Source organism: Lontra canadensis, unplaced genomic scaffold, assembly GCF_010015895.1.
Source record: "Lontra canadensis isolate GAN:19392208 unplaced genomic scaffold, GSC_riverotter_1.0 scaffold41, whole genome shotgun sequence".
In the NCBI taxonomy this organism is placed as follows: Eukaryota; Metazoa; Chordata; class Mammalia; order Carnivora; family Mustelidae; genus Lontra; species Lontra canadensis.
The window spans coordinates 11295312-11314151 of record NW_022631035.1 but is presented as its reverse complement, the minus strand read 5'-3'; the positions used below and the strand labels follow the sequence as shown (position 1 = coordinate 11314151).

Below are 18840 nucleotides of genomic sequence, written 5' to 3'. Positions count from 1 at the left end.
GAGCCAAGAGCACCCGGACTTTGAAGCTAGACCCGGGTCAAGCCCCGGCTGTGATTCTCTGAATCTGAGGATGAAAGAAGGCGATTTAGGAAAATGCTGGCCACGTGCCCTGACACAGCACTTACTGTATTTCAGTTTCCTTTCTCTGCCCAGTTTGGCTGGTCGCCTTAGCATAGGTTCATCCCAGCTGGGGTGGAGGGCACTGCTTCTCCATCTTTAATATGCATCCCTGTCAGTTGGGAGCTTGCAGAAGTGCAGACTCTGATCTGTGGTCTGGGGGTGGGGCCCAAGAGGCTCCATTTCTGGGCGGCTGCAGGGGGGAGTCCTGAGTAGCACCGACGCAGACTAGGGCCGAGTTAGAGGTTTCCGGGTCTCAGCGCAGAAGAACCCACAGAAATCCATGGCTCCGCTCGCCTCCCTCCTCCCACTTTTAAAGATCGGAGGACTGTATTCTAAAGATTTTAGGCATCCTTCCTGCTTCCTAAAACCAGGAAGAAGTAAAAGTTGAAAACCTCAAAAAATGAATTGCCATGATTTTATTATTAGTGTCCTAAATGAGACTCAAAAGGTAATAAATGATTTATTGCAATCACTGCAAAAATACTTTGCCTGGCAGAAAACAGTCTCTCTATATGTACGTAATATACAAGAAATACAATTCAAAGAGATTTTCCTATAAGTACATTTTTACACGGCATACATTTAAAAGAATGCCCTTCATCATATAAATTCCGGTTATAGACCAATATGGTTGGTTAGCATTGACACTATGGCTGTAACATAATATTTCGGATAGCAAGATCTGTCTATAGTGTCTCTCGTATCCACTGGCAACCAGGGTAGAGGAGAGCTCGGAGAGCCGTGAACCATGTCCTGTGGCTTAAGCAGGCAGCCCCTGCCCCCCTTTCTGCACACACAACTGTACTCCATTCTTCCACCTTCCTTGTTTTCTCCAAAACCACCTGACAGGGGGTGTCCTGATTTCTGAGGTGCGCTTCTCATCAAGACTGCTTCGTTTTGCCCTTCTGACTTCCACGGCACAAGATTATCTACCAAAATCAAAACAGAATGGCCTTACTCTTTCCAGGAAGAGGCGGTTAGGCAGGCTGCATTATTAACAGATCTGAGCCCACGCGGGGTCAGCAGGGAGAGGCTGGGCACTGTGGAGATTTTCCGCATGTCCACGGACTGGCCGTCACTCGCGGCCACACAAAATCCACCCATCTTAGGTGTAGACGAGTATGGCACCGTTTCAAAAAATACTGTGTATAAAATGTGTGTACATGTGTGTGTATTTATATGTGTATGCATTTTTTTAAAGGCTCATCTTGTAAACACAGACTGCTAAATCACTACTAAAAAGTCAGTAAATACCCTTGGTCCCAATTCCCTTACTCCTGCTCACGAGAGTAAGACTAGTGTTGGAGAATACACAGACTTGTAAAGGTTGGTGTGTTCTTACAACAAAAACAGCTTCCCAAATGTGGCACCAGAAATGATCAGTTCTCTTTTCTCATTGTGTATGGAGCAGAGTAAATCTCAAGGAGATAAGAGTGATCAGAACCAGGGACATGTGAATATATTAAAAAAAACAAAAAACAAAAAACAAAAACAAGGAAAGACCCACTCGCAATGACCTGTGTTCTGAAGGCAAAGGCCCAGGGAGCCCCTCATGAGATTAGCTGGGCAAGCCCATGATCTGAGCTGAAAGAGAGGTGGTTTTAACAAGGCTGAGACTCCAAGATCTTTTCACAATCCCAGAAGTTTTTAAGAGATGTGGGCAGAGGTGTGAATTCTGGCCAAGTATCTGTAACAGGCATACTGATAGAGAATAAAGGGAAGGAGAGGAGTTGTCCACATCTCCTCTCCTGTTGGACGTCGTCGCCCATAAGGGCAGGAGATGGTCCATGTCGAGAGGAGGTCCCTGTGGCCCTCACACCTCTGACCCCCGTGTAGTGAGATGGACAAGGCTGTCTGCCGCCACACTGGGAGCCTATGGCAGCTTGGTCCTGTCCTCCCTGTGTGTCTGGAGGCTGGAGGGCAGGGCTGGGGTCTTGGTGGCCTCCATGACCCCAACCACCGGCTGTAGGGTCTAACCGGGATCTCATTCAGTGAGCAACACTCTCACTGGCAGGAAGCCATCCTTGTGTCTAAGTAAAAATCCCAGAAGCAAGTAAAACCAACTTTATGCGTTTGGTTCTTAAGAGGGAGACAGGACAAGTGGCTCATACCCAGCTTCCTGGCAGTGTTTAGGTGAACAGGCCCCTCGACAAGTTCTACCACTAGATTTTAAGCATCTCCATTTTTTTTTTTTAAACTTCAAACACATGATAGACACAGTGTACCTATTATTTTATGCAGGTTTTCTTTGGCAGGGGACCACCTCCTGAAAGCCAGTATCTGAAGTACACCAATTGTGTAAGTACAAGAGGTTGTAGAGCTTACTTTGATGACAGTTAAGGACCTAATTAATAATCTAATAGTCTCTTGTAGCAGTCACAGACTTTCACCAAAACTACTGAAACGGAACCTAGTGGGTGAAGCCTCTAAACCCGGACATAGTGGGATACAGTTATCCCCCCTACGTCTGCTCTGCTCTGGTTCCTAGAACATACAACCTCAGGTAACTGACCACCAACTCTTGAGGGGGATGGAAGAGCTCCCTTTATGGCTAGTTGGGGCATGAGAACCCGAAGGCAAAACGAATGGTTTATCAGGAGACAGCAAGCCGACAGCCGATTTTATATTTATAATGAGTATTCTTAAGAACCAGTGCTTTCCACCCCTAAAATATAAACTGGACTTGTGGCACTGGGTATGGCAATCTGCCTATTAAAAGCCAGAAATGTACCTCTCAGGTGGAAATCTGCAGAGCCTTTATGGGCAATCCCAAACCCATCCCTCTCGTCATGCACGGAGGGCCCCAAACAGCCTTTTTTTTTTTTTTTAAAAAAAAAGCTGACTAGGCTTACCAGGTTGTCCCAGGACTTCTACAAGAAAGAAACTAGACCTGGATGCCATCCTTTTGCAAATGGAATTTCAACTGATGTGAAGTAGCGCTCAGGGGAAAACACTGTAGCCCGAGACCTAAGAGGCCCCGAGGAGCCCAGTCCAGCTCCAAGAGCCTGACTCCGCAGCTCTTTGAGTCTGGGCCCAAACACAGCTTCCGAGTCTAAATGATTTCCAATGTATCTGTGCCCCACTCTAACCGTAGCTCCCAAGAGCTGTCTGCAGGTTGCTCAAAATGGAAGCTTGAAGAATCAGAAGCTAAGGAGGTCCCGGCAGCCACCCAGAGCAAGGATGCTCTCTTCAGACGGGGATGCTGGAAGAAGCCAAGCCTTGCACCGGGCCCACCAGGAGGGTGCTTGCTGCCGTAAGGGCTGAAGCAGGACGCAGGGAAATGCAGCGGAGCGCTCCACCAGGCCTCCCACCCTCTACCCGGCTGCCACGCTGGGAGCCCTGGGGAGCCCAGGGTCGGTGGTGAGAGCCGGAGGAAGGTGAGGGTCTAGCTGGCTTGCAGAGCACGGAGGCCCAGCCCTGTGAGAGCATCATCCTTAGCAAAAAGGTGGCAGTATTCTGCAAGGACATCCTTAAAGGAGCCTCAGGCAAATGGAGTTTATGCAGGCACGAATTCCCACCTCATGTGCAGCACAGAGAGTGCAAAGGAAGCCTGGTTAAAATGCCTCAAGGCTGCTGAGACTCCCTGGATTAGTATTCGGTTATTGGAATGCTGCCAGCTTTAGCCTGACACCTGCCGGCTGGTCTGTGGGGCCTGTAGCACAGGGCACCCGCCATGGCTTCGGACTATTAGAGGGGAGGTTAGCTGTTACAGCGTGAGAGGACAGGGAAAGTGACTTCGCCTCCTGCCCAAGGTGAAGGTTTCCTTCTAAGTGCACAGACTGAGCCACTCTTAGGGATTCCTAATGCTCACAGGGGGGAATTCATTCTCATCATCAAGACACACTGGTCCCGTGGCAAACTCATGTTCAGGAATAACCTCTCCTCGGAGGGCTCCGCCGTCCTCAGAATAACCTGGAAACCAAGAATGAGACATGAGAGAAGCCCCACGGTCTCCTCTTCTTACGCTATGAGCCCGGGGCGGGACCTCCAGGGAAACCACGGGAAGCTGCCTTTGCCTTCTGAATGGAGAGACCGGTGCTCGCTTCCGCAGCACACGTACTAAAATTGAACGGAGAGACTGCTTCAGAGGAGTCAGGTCCCCACGAAGTGGTTTCCAAGCCTCCGGCTGACCTCACCCACCTTCTACCCCAGGCACCGCCAACTCTCCACCTGTGGCCAGTTCTCAGAGGGGTGACACTACTTGTTGGGGAGGAGACAATTTGGGGCTCTGCCTGCCAGGTTTAGGGACCTGACTTGAAAGGCTGTTCTCACGGCCACACCTGGGAGGAGGGAAGGGGTTCAGGGAGCGTGTTCCATCCATGTGTGATGGTGCAGAGAGAAAGCACGGTCAGAAATGCGGCCCCACGGTGCCCCCGGCCAGGCCCCCCCATCCACACTCACCTGGCACCGTGGAGGCCGACGAGGTGATTGGTCTGGCTACAGTTGCTGCGTAAGACTGAGGTAATGAAGGTCTGAGGTCATTTTCTTTATTTTCTTCTGTTGTTCCTGAGCTAATCAAGCTAATTACAGCAATTGGGGTAAGGGGAGAGAAAAAAGAGATCATCACATATCCAGGCTATTGCCAGAAGGAAAAGCACCCGGAAGCTCAGGCTTGCCCACTCGAGCTTAAAGTATAGACCTATCTGGACACCGCTGGGTCATGTGACCTCCCAGGGACCTTGAACGGCCTGGGTCAATCATGCAACTCACAGTGACCCCTTTCTCTTGCTCTTGGACCACAGCGTTGCTGGCTAGTTTTATCAAATTAAAAAAAAAATGTTTAGCTTCTTTCTTCTAATGTTATCTTCTTTCTCTTATATGCACTGAGCGAGCATGGGCCCTCTGCTCTTCCTGAAACACCTGGCGAGGACGCTGAGCCACACTCGCAAGGGGGGGCTCGTGCTGTCCTGTCGCCACCAGAGGAGGTCGCCTTGCTCTCGGTCACAGACGTCAAGAGAACTTCTGGATTCTGTTTGGGCACCACTGTTGAGCACCCATTATGCACGAGGAGGAAGGGCTGCAGGAAGACATTCCCTTTCTTCGAGCGCGTGGTACTCATCCTTGCACTCTTCTAGAGCATCCTGGGTGGTGAGGGCACTAGACACCGAGCCCCGCACGAAGCGGGTGCCCGCTCGAGGTCTGCCGCTGAGAAGGCTGGTGAGGAAGACAAGCGAGGGCCCTGAGGCTTGCTGTTCCCGGCCCAGGGACAGCTTGACACAGCCAGCTCTTAAAAAAAGGCTTTTGTGAAAACTAGTCTCTTCACCTGTGGGTCTTGATTAAGACACATTCTCCTCCGTCCTGAGGGTCCAAGTTGTAGATGTAAAGGTGTCCATTCGACGATGCGACCAGCAACCTCGGCAGTTTCTGGATCCTAGGAGCCAAGGGAAACATGTGCTGTGGTGACAGCAGTGACAGGTGACGGGCCAGCTTTAGGTACGAAGCCTCACCCACCTTGGCCGTCACACTGGCTTCTCCTGGCCCCAGAAGCCTTTTACCCTGCCCACGGGCCCCCGATTCTGGGTGTTTTTGGCTTTAGTGATCGACCTGGAGGATTATTTCTTGTCTTTGAAAGTAACTGGGGATGAGACAGAAGGAGGCGTGTGCCCGCTCTTACTCCGCGAAAAGCCACAGCAGCAAAATATCCGCTGACCTGAGCAGGACACAGCTTTTGGCATATGTGGCTCTCTGCCTTTAATGGGGACAGAAAGGACAAAGGACAAACTTGGCCCACCGCATTGCTGGCTAGTTTTATTAAAAAAAAAAAAATGTTTCGCTTCTTTAACAAACTCCTTTAAACCACTTAGATAAGGTATCTGTCAAACCCAGGGGTGTCTGAACCCGGACTGTGCAACTAGAGCCTTGTTACAGAGTTATGTAAAAATGGGAATCGCTTTCAAGATAGTGTCATTATCACCAGAAAGTTGGGGTTCCCGTGCCAGCTTCCAGCATCCCCGTCCCCCAAAACAGGCATGACGACCAGGGAGGAAAGGCAGCTGACGGACACAGCAGACTTCGAGTCTGCTCACCCTTCCTCTTGGCCATCTCCTGTCCTTCTTTGGCTCCCTGCACGTGTTTGGGGACTATGCACTCTGGGCAAACAGCCCCGCGAAGGATTTTGCTGGCGGAGGGCGGGCGGGGCCGTACGTACGTGGAGAGCGAGCAGATGTTCCTCTGCCCAGAGAAGTTCAGACGTCCGGTGGCGAAGGCACGGTCCTGGTTCATCATGTCTGACACCTGGGTGGGGAGGTAGTTGGAAGCAGCCATGAACATTTTCCCCATGTAGCCAGTCCAGGTCGAAGGTTCTTCTGGTCGGCTGGGGGAGCAAGGCACAGGTGGAGGTGAGATGGCCCCGCGGGCCCGGGCCCTGGGCCAACTCCCCGCCCGCCCCAGTGCTGGGGGATGTGCTCAAGGCAGCGGGAAGGAACTGTGCCTTCGCATCGCGTCCTGCCCACCCGCCACAGCTCAGGACGTTCTCTGCTGGCCGTGCCGGAAGGGCACCGAGGGCTTGTTTGTCCTGCGGAGGGGCCATCGCAAGGCCGTTAAGAGGTTCCCAATGCTACCGCTTCCCTACATTAGAGAAGTTGCATGTGGCGATTAATCTGATTTCCAGATTTCTAAGAAGGGGGCCAGGGGCGGGCACGAGATGGGATCGCTCTCTGGGCTCTGAAAACGAAGCCCAAGCCCGTCCCCGGCTCGCGGAAGAACAGCGCGATCTCAGGGTCAAGGCCTCCCTGGTCAGACTGAGTGGGAAGCAGACCTCCCGGCAGGCAAGACGCTTCGGACGGTGTTTGGTTACAGCCCTGAAGCCGCCCGGGGCCCCAGGGATTCCCAATGGTGGAGATAAATCAGAGGGACCTGCTGCGCCCCCTGCCGTCACCTGACTCCATCTCCGGGCATCTGCCGGACACGGGGGTGGCTGCTCTGTCGGTGACGGGTGGGAATAGGTGGGGGCACAGCCCTGCCTTTGCGCTGTGCGTACTGGGGGCGCATCAAGGACCAGTGGCCACACGCATTCCTGGGAGCACTGCCGAGAGGCCACTTGTGTACAGGGCCCTGGGCTGGTGGGGATCGCATGCGCGGCTGGGAAGCACGGGCTTCTTTCTCACTCTGTTGACCAGGCGGGTAGGTGGGCCCTGGACAAGCCTCTGGGCCTGGATGTTCCCATCGGAAACTGATGGCTTCGTGGTTTCGCCCTTATTCTGTGATCCTGAGCGTCACGAGACAGACCCGTCCTATTAGCTCTGCGCCAAGGGGTGGGATGTGCCAAGAGGCAAAGAAGCCCCGCGTTCCCGGGGCAGACATGGCACAGAGACGTCAACTGTGACGCCCCGCGGAGCGTGCGGGTAGGCGCTCCTCCAGGACTGCGGAGGAGGGACAGGGGGATGGAGTTCCTTCACCTCCCAGAGAAACCACGGTAACCTCAGTTGGCTAACATGCCACCTGGCAGGGCTGTCCTGAGCACGGGAACAGGTGACCCCCTCCGAGGACCTCATGTCATGCCTGGCACATGGCAGATGCTCTTTGATAAGACGGTGTCTGCACCGACTGGGGATGTTCTGGGGGTGGTGGCCGCGAGGCCGGGCTCTGGAGGCAGGTCAATCAGCTGTGGGGGTGCTGGGACAGGAAGGCGGTGGGGGAGGGCCCGCAGATGCAGAGGCAGGTGCACAAGGCCTATGGGAGCCACAGCCAAGCTGGTCTGGCTGTGGTGCCTGAGGCGGGAAGGCCGCACAGCAGGTAAGATGCACCAAGAAGGGCCTTGAATGCCGGGCTGGTGGAGCAGGCACTTCTTTCCCAGAGCTGGGGGAGTGGGGGGCAGTAATGGTTTCTGAGGAGGGAGGGTCAGGGTTAACGGAACGCTTCCAGAAAACTAGCCCATTGAGAAGATACAGGACAGACTGGTAAGAAGAGCCCAGAAAGAGTGAGACATAACCGAGCAAACAGGAGATGCTCAAGGCCCGGTTCGGGCGGCAGCCTGAGGAGCAGGGCTGCAGAGGCCGGTGGGAGCCATCGCGGCGGCTCCTGCTTCATGCACGGCCGAGGGGAAGGTCAAGAGCCACCCGGGGGAGGAAGGGGTTGTTCCCAGCTCTCTGAGATGGCTGGCGGAAGCAGGAGAGCCTTCAAATGGTAACTTCCGGTCTGAAGCCCCAATCATGAACTCAGATGAAGACAGGGCTGAAGCAGGGCTTGGGGTCACTCCATCACGGCACCTTGGGGTCACTCCCAGCAGCCAGCCGCCCTCCCATGCTCCGCACTATCACACCAGCTCCCGAAGAAATCTGGGCTTACGTTTTACAAGCTGTCTGAGAGGAGATAGGAAAGTCCAGAAAACAAATAGAAGCTTTAGGGAGGCCATGCAGGGTCAGAAGAACTACAGGACAAACACTGAGCTCTGGGATGCCCATGAACAGGGGTGGACATGCGTGGGGTTCCAGGCAAACAGGAGCTGGGAGGGAGCAGCCCCTGGGGTTTCCGACACCAGTCGGTGGAACGAGGTTTCCCAGGAAAGAGCGTTGCACTAGCCTGTGAGGGAAGACGGAGCCAGGTCTGAAAATCCTTGGCACTTATTGACCTGGTTGCTGGTACCCTTGGATGGAGTTTCAGAGGAAGGGGGCAGAAGCCAGGTACGGGTGTCGGACAGACACACACTAATACATACACAACAGGAGTGGGGTACGGTGTCGGACAGACATGTACTACACCAAACAGCCAGAATGAGGCCGGGGCACGGTATTTTCAAAGTGGGTGGAAAAAGGATCTTTCTCGTAGACGTTCTACTGCATTAGGAGAATTAGTTACAGAAGAGGGACCTCTCTTGGCACAACTGTGAAAGTGTGGAAGCAAGTCCCTGGGACATTTCCTAAACACCCCTGGAGTTTTTGCTCTGGAGAAGCTCTAGAAGCCTGGGTGGGTATAAAACTTGCTACTTCCATGCGGACCCTGGGACTTGTAGACAGGGACCGGCTTTGAGCAACACACAGGACGGCTCTGAACCCCAGCTGATTAGTGATGAAACTTCTCCCATCTCCCAGGACTCCTGTGGTGAGCCGAGGGAGGCCGTGTGTGAGAAGACTATAAAGTGCAGCGCTCTATCAACGTACGAGAGTCATTGTCATTGCTAACTCTGCCACCTGCCTTCTGTGTGTAACCGAGCTCATTGCTGACACCTCGCGTTTCAATTTCCTATCACGGCACCAAAGAGGCAGAAGACATGAGGCGCCTGAAGTTCTGAGGAAGGCACGGACCAGAAGCTACCAGAAGCAGGACCTTGAGCTTGGGAAGAGGTCATGGACAATGGCTGGTGGGGAGGAGAGTCCTTTCCAGTGTGAGATATCTCCAAGGGTAGGCATGGACATGCCCACAGCAGGTAGTTAACGCTATGTCTATGTCTGAGTGCTCACACGCTATGGTGGAATTTCTAGGAATGGCCCCAAGATTCCATGCCTCGGTCCCCAGAACCTGTGACTGTGACGAATGAGCCCTCCAGTGACTGTTATATGGCCCAGATGGCCAGAGGTAGGGAGATTACCCAGCTGGGCTTGATCTAATCACAGGAGCCTTTAAAAGCAGAGAGGGCTATCCACCTGGTGGCAGATGAGGAAGGCAGAAGGCAAAGTTGGAGCGCTCCAGCGCACAGGAAGGGATCAGTGCGGCACCGCTGGGCCGACGGCGAGGTGCGGAAGGAAGCGGGTGGACTCTTGAGCAGAGACTCCAAGGATGCGGGTACTTGACCGCTACCACCGCATCGCCCAGGATTCTTACCAGGAATGGGACTCATCTGGAAGAGGGCTCTGAGCTCCAGATAAGAGTGGGGCTACCTGACACGGGGATTTCTGCCTTGTGAGACCCTGGGTGGAGAACTTGGCCATGGGGTCCTGGACGAGCAAACTGTGCCATAATGAACATGTGCTCCTTTAAGCCATGAAGTCTGTGGTTACTCATTACAGCAGTGAGAGGAAACTAATGCCCACACCCCCGGCTGCATTTTAAGGCACGCTGTGCTCCGGCCACTGGTGCAGGCACCGGCACTGGGAGTGTCTGCCCGCGACTCAGTGGTGGGCCAGATGGCGGAGATTAGCAGACTACTGCGCCAACAGCTTCTGGGTGCGGGCACCTCGCTGAATACTTCGGCTCCAGGGAACTCCCTTAGTCCTCATGACAAGCCCAGGAGGCCTCGATGATCATTTTGCACCGAGGTACAGGAGGACTGAATTACCCGCCTGGGTCTCCTAGCACAGGGCAGGGCCAGGGTGTGAACTCGGGGAGGTGGCCCCGGGTTTCGTGTGTCCTTGCGTGACACCACCCCGTCGGGAAGACCTACCAGGAAGGCTGGTCCACGCGGGTTTGACGTCTGGTGCTTGCTTACCTGTTAGTGAGGTGCTCCAGCTTGAAGATATGCACGGTCTCGGTATTGCTGGAGGCACAGAGGAACTCAGAGTCCATACTGAACACGAGCGAGCTGATTGTCACGTACCTGGGAACACAGCGGCGTAGAGACAGACCAGTGAGCCAGAAAGGTGAGGGTGACTGCTCGCTGGTTCAAAAACCAGCTTTTTAAGAAAACCCAATGTGTCCCGGAGAGTCCTGGTATCCTCAGATGCCCCTGACATGGTGTCATTCATATTTAGGAATTCTTGCTGGGAAGATTCGTAAGGGGTCCCAGTCTCCAGCAGGAAGAAACAAGGCACGGTCCCTTCCTGTCATCTCAGATGTTTTCCAGCTGCTCGGTGCACAGATCCAGCTGCAAATGCCACAGCCACTAGGATCCTGGCCCATCACACTTGACAAATTGCTTCTGGACAGTGACTTGTTCTCTCTCACATCTCCTTTGCTAGTGGCCCTCGCACATCAGAAAAGGGCTCCCGTGGGGCTCCCCTGGGGCTCCCCTGAGGCTCCAGTGGCCGAGGTCCTGTGCTAGAGCAGCAGAGTTCTCGGGTCTGCTGAACACCCAGTGAGGCGTCTCAGGCAGTGACCCTCCTCCAGGGGACAGGAGGGCACAGAGCCGCCCCTCCCTGCTCCGCCCGACCGCCACCAGCCGTCCCCTGCGGGACTTGGTGGCTACCGCAAAACAGGCTTCACGGTGAACACAGACCTTTTCATGCCTCTCCGAAACTCGTAGAGCTTTTGCCCGTCTGGTACAGAGAACACCCGGATGACGGTGCCCTGGAAAAGACAGCAGGTGCACACTTCATACCATTAATGGCTTCGTACATAGATGTCCCTTCAGAGAAGAGCTTGTTTTCTTGGTTTGGAACATCTGTCTCCGAGGAGGAAGCACAAAGTGTCAGACACAGGGGCTTTTTTGTGTGTATATTGCCGTAGAAGTAACTCTTGGGCCGTGTGTGCAACACTGAATCCCTTTTCCCTCCCTGCCCTAGGCGAAGGCTTGGCAAGCTTGGATGCTGGAAATGCTTGCACTTGCTAGAATGTTCAGTCTCGGCCTCTCAAAAGACACACGTTTTTCATGGCATTTGAGGTTCAACTTGATCACCTTCCCTGGCCATTCCAGTCAGAAGAGATCAATCTCACACAACATTTTGTTGGCACCGTTTATTAAATGCAGCCTCAGTGCGTGTCAAGGGGGACCTGCACGAACGTTTCTCAGTAACACCGCAAGTGTCCGTGTCAAGTGTCCCTTATCTTGCATAGCCCAGGCCTTCTGCCTGTTGAACTACTGTGTATCCATATACACAGCACACGTGGGGCAGAGGTGCCCCTTGGAAAAGGATTCCAAGTAGGCCCAGGGACCAGCCAGTCCCCGCGTGTCCGACCTTCGGCCCCAATGGAGCCGTGCAGCACAGCCCCGACGGGACAGCCCGGTGAAGGCGCAGCGACACACTCACCTTTTCAGAGGCGCTTGCTAGTTTGGAGCCCGAGGCATTGAAGGTGATGGCGGCCAGCGTCCCCTCGTGGGCAGCAATCGTGCAGACTGTTTTCTGTTGGTGACAAGGGAAAGCAGATACTGATGCTGGTGTAGGGGGAAGACGCATCTCCTCTCCCTCCCCATCCTCTTTTCTTCCAAGATGCCCCCCTCATCTGCCGGGTTCCCTGCCGCTCTCTCTCTCTTGCCCTCCACCAGGCCATATAAGCTCTACGTCCTCTTCTGGTCTATCGAGATTCTGCCTCCGTTTCCATCCCTCTTCCTGCCCTCGGGAACACAGACAGCCGGCGGCATGCTCAACGCGCTGTGATGCTGCCACCACTTTGGGGGACGTTCCCCAGCAATCCTGCCCTGCTCCCTGAAGCCTCGGAGAGCAGAGGACTGAAGCGGGAAACATCTGGACACTGTCACTGTGACATGGCACAGCACATCACCTTCCATCTGACCATGGGCCACCAGCTGGTGGGCAGTTTCCATGACACTGTCTACATCTGACTCGGCCTGGCGTGCTGCCTCATGTGTTGACTGATGGCCGTGAAGGCAGGTGGCATTACCTTCTCCACACCCAACCGCTGTGTGGCCGGAACCACTCCGCCCCCACTTCCCCCACCGGGACAGAGCCTGTGCAACACCTGCCATTGACCTCACAGCCGAGCAGGAGGGCTGCGTCGGCTGGGTCGCTGCCAACTCACCAGGGAGTGTCCATCGTAAAGCACGATCTCGCCTGTAGTCGGGCTTCCAGGGTAGGCCACATACGAATTGGAATGGTTGATAGAGAGGGCACACAGACCTGGCAAAGAAGGGACCGCAGATGAAAAGCAGCGTCCAAGGGAGAGAACAAGCCTGGACAGGGCAGCAGAAGACAGCGTGGCCTCAGCGCCACCTACTGGCGAGGGGAGGAACGGCTTAGCCTATCTTCCTGTGGATTATTCTTGTAATCAAGGTAATCCCATAAGGTAAATTCACACTTGACATTGGCCGGGTCTTCCCCGCAGGAAAGCAGTCAGAACTCAGAACACTGAAAAAGCTCTTCTTCACGTTTTACCGCAGGGCTCTGAAACCGCGTCTATTTCTCTTTCATTACGTACTCTAAGGCTATGAGAGAATTTACTCTTCATGGAAATAAGTCTTCCTACTGCAAACTTGGCCTTCCTGCAGGTGACCACCTGCAGCTGGCCAGTCATATCAGGTTGGAGAATCTAGGAGGCAGAGGGTGAGGGGACGGACCTATTGAGAGACTGCTCATTTCTAAGCCAAATGTCTGCCTCGATAAGGGAAATGGGCAATTCCAGAGACGGAAGTTCCTTTGAGGGCTGGATCCTCCGTGAAGATGGGTGTCTGCTATTGAAACAAAGTAAAGAAAGAGGACATTTTGGATTTAAGGTGCTTCGGCAATATTCTGGAAGAGTAAACAGCCCATCACAGCACTGAACCGACATAAATCATTTTTCTTTATGAGGAGACTCAAGTCGGGGGTTGGGGGGAGTTCTAAAAGTATTTAGGTAAAGGATTTTCACAGCAATAGCTGGGTTAATAGTAGAGGTGTGCGTGTGACAGAAGTGAATTCAAGGAGTTATCAGAACTGAAAGCATCATCAGAATAAGAACTCTGAGATTAGGCCAGAGAGAGATCTTTTTAAATGAAAAAAAGCAACTGACATCTTTGTTACAAGTTAGTGTATATGTGTGTACACACACACACACACATTTTTAAAGTGGGCTCCATGCCCAGTGTAGAGCCCAATTCAGGGCTTGAACTCACAACCCTGAAATCAAGATCTGAACTGAAACCAAGAGTCAGATACTTAACTGACAGCCACTCAGGCGCCCCACAAGTTAGTCTATTAAACGGGTTTCTTATACTTGTGTAAGAAAAACCTGACATCAGGCTAAAATGTACCCAACCTAATCTGTTGGGGGAGGAGCAGAGGAAAAAATCCAACATTGAGAATGGAAACCAAGGTCCTCCTTCCTGCTCCCTGGCTTTGATGAGGACAAAGCTAGGGCTGTGCTCTTATCACTTGAACCATGAGAGGAAAGTGACTAAGCATAGAACCCTTACCTGCATGCTCTGGCATCCTGTAACTCCCACCTGCACAGGATCCCGCTCAGCCCCAGCCTTAGGGAGAGAGTCTAGACTCTCGTATCTTCCCAGTTTTGTTCTGGGAACCTGAATTCCCCCATCTCATCTGGGCTTCTTGCAATTCAAGTGCAATTTCAAGAGCAGCTAGCAGGTGGAAGGCATTCTGGTCTTGTGAAACAGAAGGCAAGTGCAGGGGAGGTCGGGCTGGCTTGCCTGGTGGGTTCCCAGAGGGCTGCGTAGCAGAATAGGCGGTCAGACTGGACATGGCAACGGGGGGAGGACTTGAGGACCACACCAAAGAGTTAAGACCTTACAAATGCAGTGGGTATGTGCCGGAGGTTTCTGAGCACGTAGGTTTAAAAAAAGCAGTGTTAATCAAAACCACAATGAGGTACCACTTCACACCCACTAGGATGGCGATAATCAAAGAGACAAATAATTGGAAGCCTCCTCCGCTGCTGCTGGGAGGCTAACACGGGGCAGTGCTTTGGGAAACAGTCTGGCGGTTCCTGAAAAGGTTAAACACAGACTTGTCGTATACGCCCCCAGTTCTACTCCTAGGTATATACCCAGGAGGAATGAAAACACCAGCCACATGAAAAGCAATATTGTTCATAAGATTCAAAAAGGAGAGACAACGTAAATGTCTATCAGCTAATGAATTTGGGTAAACAATATCCTTACGATGGAATATACATGCTCTAACACGGAAGTGACACAGAAGACCACATATTGCATGATTCCCTTACATGTCATATCTGGAATAGGTCCATCTAGACAGACCAAGTAGATTAGGGTCACCTGCAGCTGGGGGTGTGGGGGCTGGTGGCTAAGAGCTATGGGGTTTATTTTTGGGGTGATGAGAAGGTTCTAAAATTGATTGTGGTAAGGGTTACACAACTCTCTGAATATACAAAACACTACTGAATAGTGCACTTTATTATTTTTTTTTAAGATTTTATTTTTTTGTGTGTGTGAGAGAGAGAGAGAGAGCGCGTGAGAGTGAGCACAGGCAGATAGAGTGGCAGGCAGAGGCAGAGCGAGAAGCAGGCTCCCTGCTGAGCAAGGAGCCCGATGTGGGACTCGATCCCAGGACTCTGGGATCATGACCTGAGCCGAAGGCAGCCGCTTAACCAACTGAGCCACCCAGCCATCCCTGAATAGTGCACTTTAAATGGGCAGATCATATGGCACGAGAATTATAGCTCAACAAAGCTGTTAGGAAAAAAAAAAAAAAGCGCAGGGTTTTAAGAATATCTCCTTGGCAGAGATGGGCTGAGGACACGGAGTCAAGATCCAGGTCTGCCATCCACTGTGTGACTCTGGCTGGCTTATCTGTGGCCTTTTGAGGCCCACCTGTTTATTATCCATGACAGGACGGGGCCACCTATGGTGATCCTTCCAGCTTTCACATTCTAAGATGCCAAATCTTCATTTACTTATATCTTCCATCTGAAAATATCAAGGACCCTCTTTGCGGCAGGGAGAACTAGGAGGTCTTTGAGCAGAAAGCTTGGACAGGTAACTTCTAGTGGCCCTGTAGAGTTTTGTTTTTTTAAAAAATTAATATTTAAATGTATATGCAGAATAATGGACATATTTAAATTTAAAGTAACATGCAGTGTCATGGACGTACACGATATTAGTTTTCTGATCCACAACATAATGATCAATATTTGTCATCTCGAGGGAGTGATGGTCTAATAACTTTCGTCACTATAGAGAGTTATAATTTATTTTTTCTCGGGACGAGAGCTCTTAAGGACTTATTGTTGTATCAACTTTCAAATATGCAATATGGTATTGTTAACTACAGCCACCATGCTTTACATTACATCCACGTGGCTTATTTATTTTATAACCGGAAGTTTGTGACTTTTGACCCTCTTCATCCATTTCACACGACCCCCCAAGACCCCTGCCTCGCAGCCACCAGCCTATTCTTTGTATCTTTTTTTTTTTTTAAAGATTCCACATCTAAGTGAGATTGCACAGTATTTGCGGTATTGGTCTTTCTTTGTCTGACTTAACCCACTTAGCATAATACCCTCAAGGTCCCAAATGGTAAGATTTCCTTTTTTTTTTTTTTAATGCCCGAATAACACTCCACTGTACCTACGTATATACCACATTTTCTTTATCCACCCATCCAGCAGACCTGGGTCCTTCCACGTCTTGGCGGTTCTAAACAATGCTGCCACGAACATGGGGTCAGATTATCTTTCCGGGTTACTGTTTTCATTTTCTTCAGATAGACACCCAGAAGTGGAATTGCTGCATCATGGGGTAGTTCTATTTTTAATTTTTTGAGGAACCTCCATCCCGTTTTCCGCAGTGGCTGCACGAGCTGGCAGTCCCGCCCACGGTGCACGGGGGTTCTCTTTCCTCCACATTCTTGCCAGCACTTTGGATCTCTTTCTTTTTGATAATAGCCATTCTGACATTCTTTTTTTGTTAGAGTGTAAATATCTCAGAAAGGAAGAAAAGTTTAAACCTAACATCAAACCTTCTGTAATATCTAACAGAGAGTGGGATGGCGCTAGGTTCTAATAGGGAAAGGATGACTCTGACACGTAACTGCTTGTCTGAGAGCTTTGTCTCAGATGTGGGCCAATCCACTGAATGTAGCCAAGGGATCCCGCACGCCGGCCTGCTTGGACTTAATGAAGGTCCCCAGAAATGCTCAACACGAGTTCCTTCGGTTTCCTGTGGTCCAGTTCTCAGACGAATCCAACCAGTTATAAGAATGCATTTCTTTCCTTCTGGAAGCCCCCAAGGAAAGCATCAAGAGCTTGCTTTCAGGCTTGGATATTACCATCCTACCCGTCTTCTGTTCCCCTGACAGGCGTCACACAAAGCCTTCTTCGGGAAGGAAATAAGCCTTGTCTCTGATAACGTTTTATAATAGAAAAGTCATAGTGTAAAAGATTTGCACAGTCCAGAAAATATAAAGAAAGAGAGAGAGAGAAAAAAGCACTCGTTATCCTAAAACCTAGAGGCTCTTCACTGTTCTCAATATTTGCACATATTTTCTTCCAGTCTTTTTTATTTTTTTTAAAGATTTTATTTATTTGCATGACAGAGATCACAAGTAGGCAGAGAGGCAGGCAGAGAGAGGGGGGAAGCAGGCTTCCTGCTGAGCAGAGAGCTGGATGCCAGGGCTCGATCCCAGGACCCTGAGATCATGACCTGAGCCAAAGGCAGAGGCTTAACCCACTGAGTCCCCCAGGTGCCCCCAGTCTTTTTTCTATATAGGACTCAGGTTTTGATGTGGCTTCTAGATTTGTTTTAGAATCGACACACAGTCTCATAAATCAATGTCAGCTGCAACTTCCCTGAAATTGTTGGGCTGTAATTCTTCTGCAGTTGGAACAGAAGTGCCTGTTATCAGTGCAAGAGCCAATGGGAGCATCAGCTGGAATCAGGAGGAAGTCCTATGATTCTAAATCATCCCCACCTTGGTATTTATAGTACGACTTGACAAACTTAAAGCAAGTTAACAGTGATTTATACCCTGCAGTTCTCCCTGGGTTGAGTAATGTCTCAGAGGATGCTTTCCAAGTTTCAAAAACAGAAAATCTCTGTATTTGCGAGTGTTCTAGGTGACTGCAAATCAGAGCCGTTTACCCCAGCTGTATTACCCTTTCCAGAAAGAGCCCTGGCTGGGGAATGAGCCACTACTCTGTTCGATTACATGCACTGCCATGTGGTATAGACAGCTCCCTCGGTATTCTGGAGAAGGTCGTAAGAGCATGGCACAGCCGAGATCTGCAGCTGGCAGAACTTATGCGGAGTTCTCCCCCCTCACTGCTCAGCACACAGACCGCGGCGCTGGCAGGAAATTAACTTCGAGCCCCGTCTGGCCAAACCCTTTGAAGGAAACAGCCTGCAGTCTTTGACACAACGGGAATGGCCGTGACACAGACGGACACAAGGAAGGAAATTTACAGCTGCATTAGAGACAGGGTGCGAAGCCGTGGTAGAGCTCTGTGTGTGTCATTTATTTATAATTCACTAGGTTACAATCCACTCAGCATCCATGTGCTCCTGCCCGTTGGACAAGGGACTCTGTTTCCCTGTGTACTCATGAAGCACCGATCAAATCAAGAGCCCGAGTTTCCATTTTACAGTTTTGTTAAGAAAATAAATGAGATGGGGCTCCTGGGTGGCTCAGTGGGTTAAAGCCTCTGCCTTCGGCGGAGGTCATGGTCCCAGGGTCCTGGGATGGAGCCTTACATCGGGCTCTCTGCTCAGCAGGAAGCTCTCTCTCTGCCTGCCTCTCTGCCTACTTGTGATCTCTGTCAAATAAATAAATAAAATCTTTAAAAAAAATAAAATAAATGAGAGAATGAGAACAAATAAAGGAGGCGCCTGGCCTCTGAAAATTTTACATTTCTGGGTTTGACGGATCTCAGTCTGCTCAGTGAGGAACTGGTCATGTCTGGGTGGGTGTGACTTTGACCATGGCCGGGCTAGGGAAAGAGCCGAGCCTTTGCTCTCCCTGCACTGCTCACTGCCTGCCCTCAGTTAATCCACCCCAAAATAACTTTGTGGGATAACCATTATCATCTCTCTCTTCCTGGAGAACAAAGGGAGCTCAGGGGAAGCTGAGATGATAATTATAAATTTCAGGATTTGAAAAAGTCTTGGGCTATCTCTCCCAAAGGCATCAAAGGTGTCAGAAGACATATTTTGGTCTTTCAACCCGCCCGTGGTCTTTCAGAAGGAAATGCTAACTCTGTCCTAAAATCCATTCATAA

At 51.4% G+C, this 18840-nt stretch overlaps 1 protein-coding gene across 1 annotated transcript in view; it reads right to left on the bottom strand.

Moving 5' to 3' along the window:
* Positions 1-521: 521 nt before the first annotated feature.
* Positions 522-18840, bottom strand: part of WIPI1 (WD repeat domain, phosphoinositide interacting 1) — a 32411-nt gene continuing 14092 nt past the window's right edge. The window contains 9 exon segments of the mRNA XM_032870779.1: positions 522-1049; positions 3932-4032; positions 4522-4640; positions 5384-5491; positions 6269-6433; positions 10484-10591; positions 11210-11280; positions 11961-12053; positions 12691-12788. Of these exon segments, the coding sequence (XP_032726670.1) occupies positions 1002-1049; positions 3932-4032; positions 4522-4640; positions 5384-5491; positions 6269-6433; positions 10484-10591; positions 11210-11280; positions 11961-12053; positions 12691-12788 (911 nt within the window). The 3' untranslated portion in view covers positions 522-1001.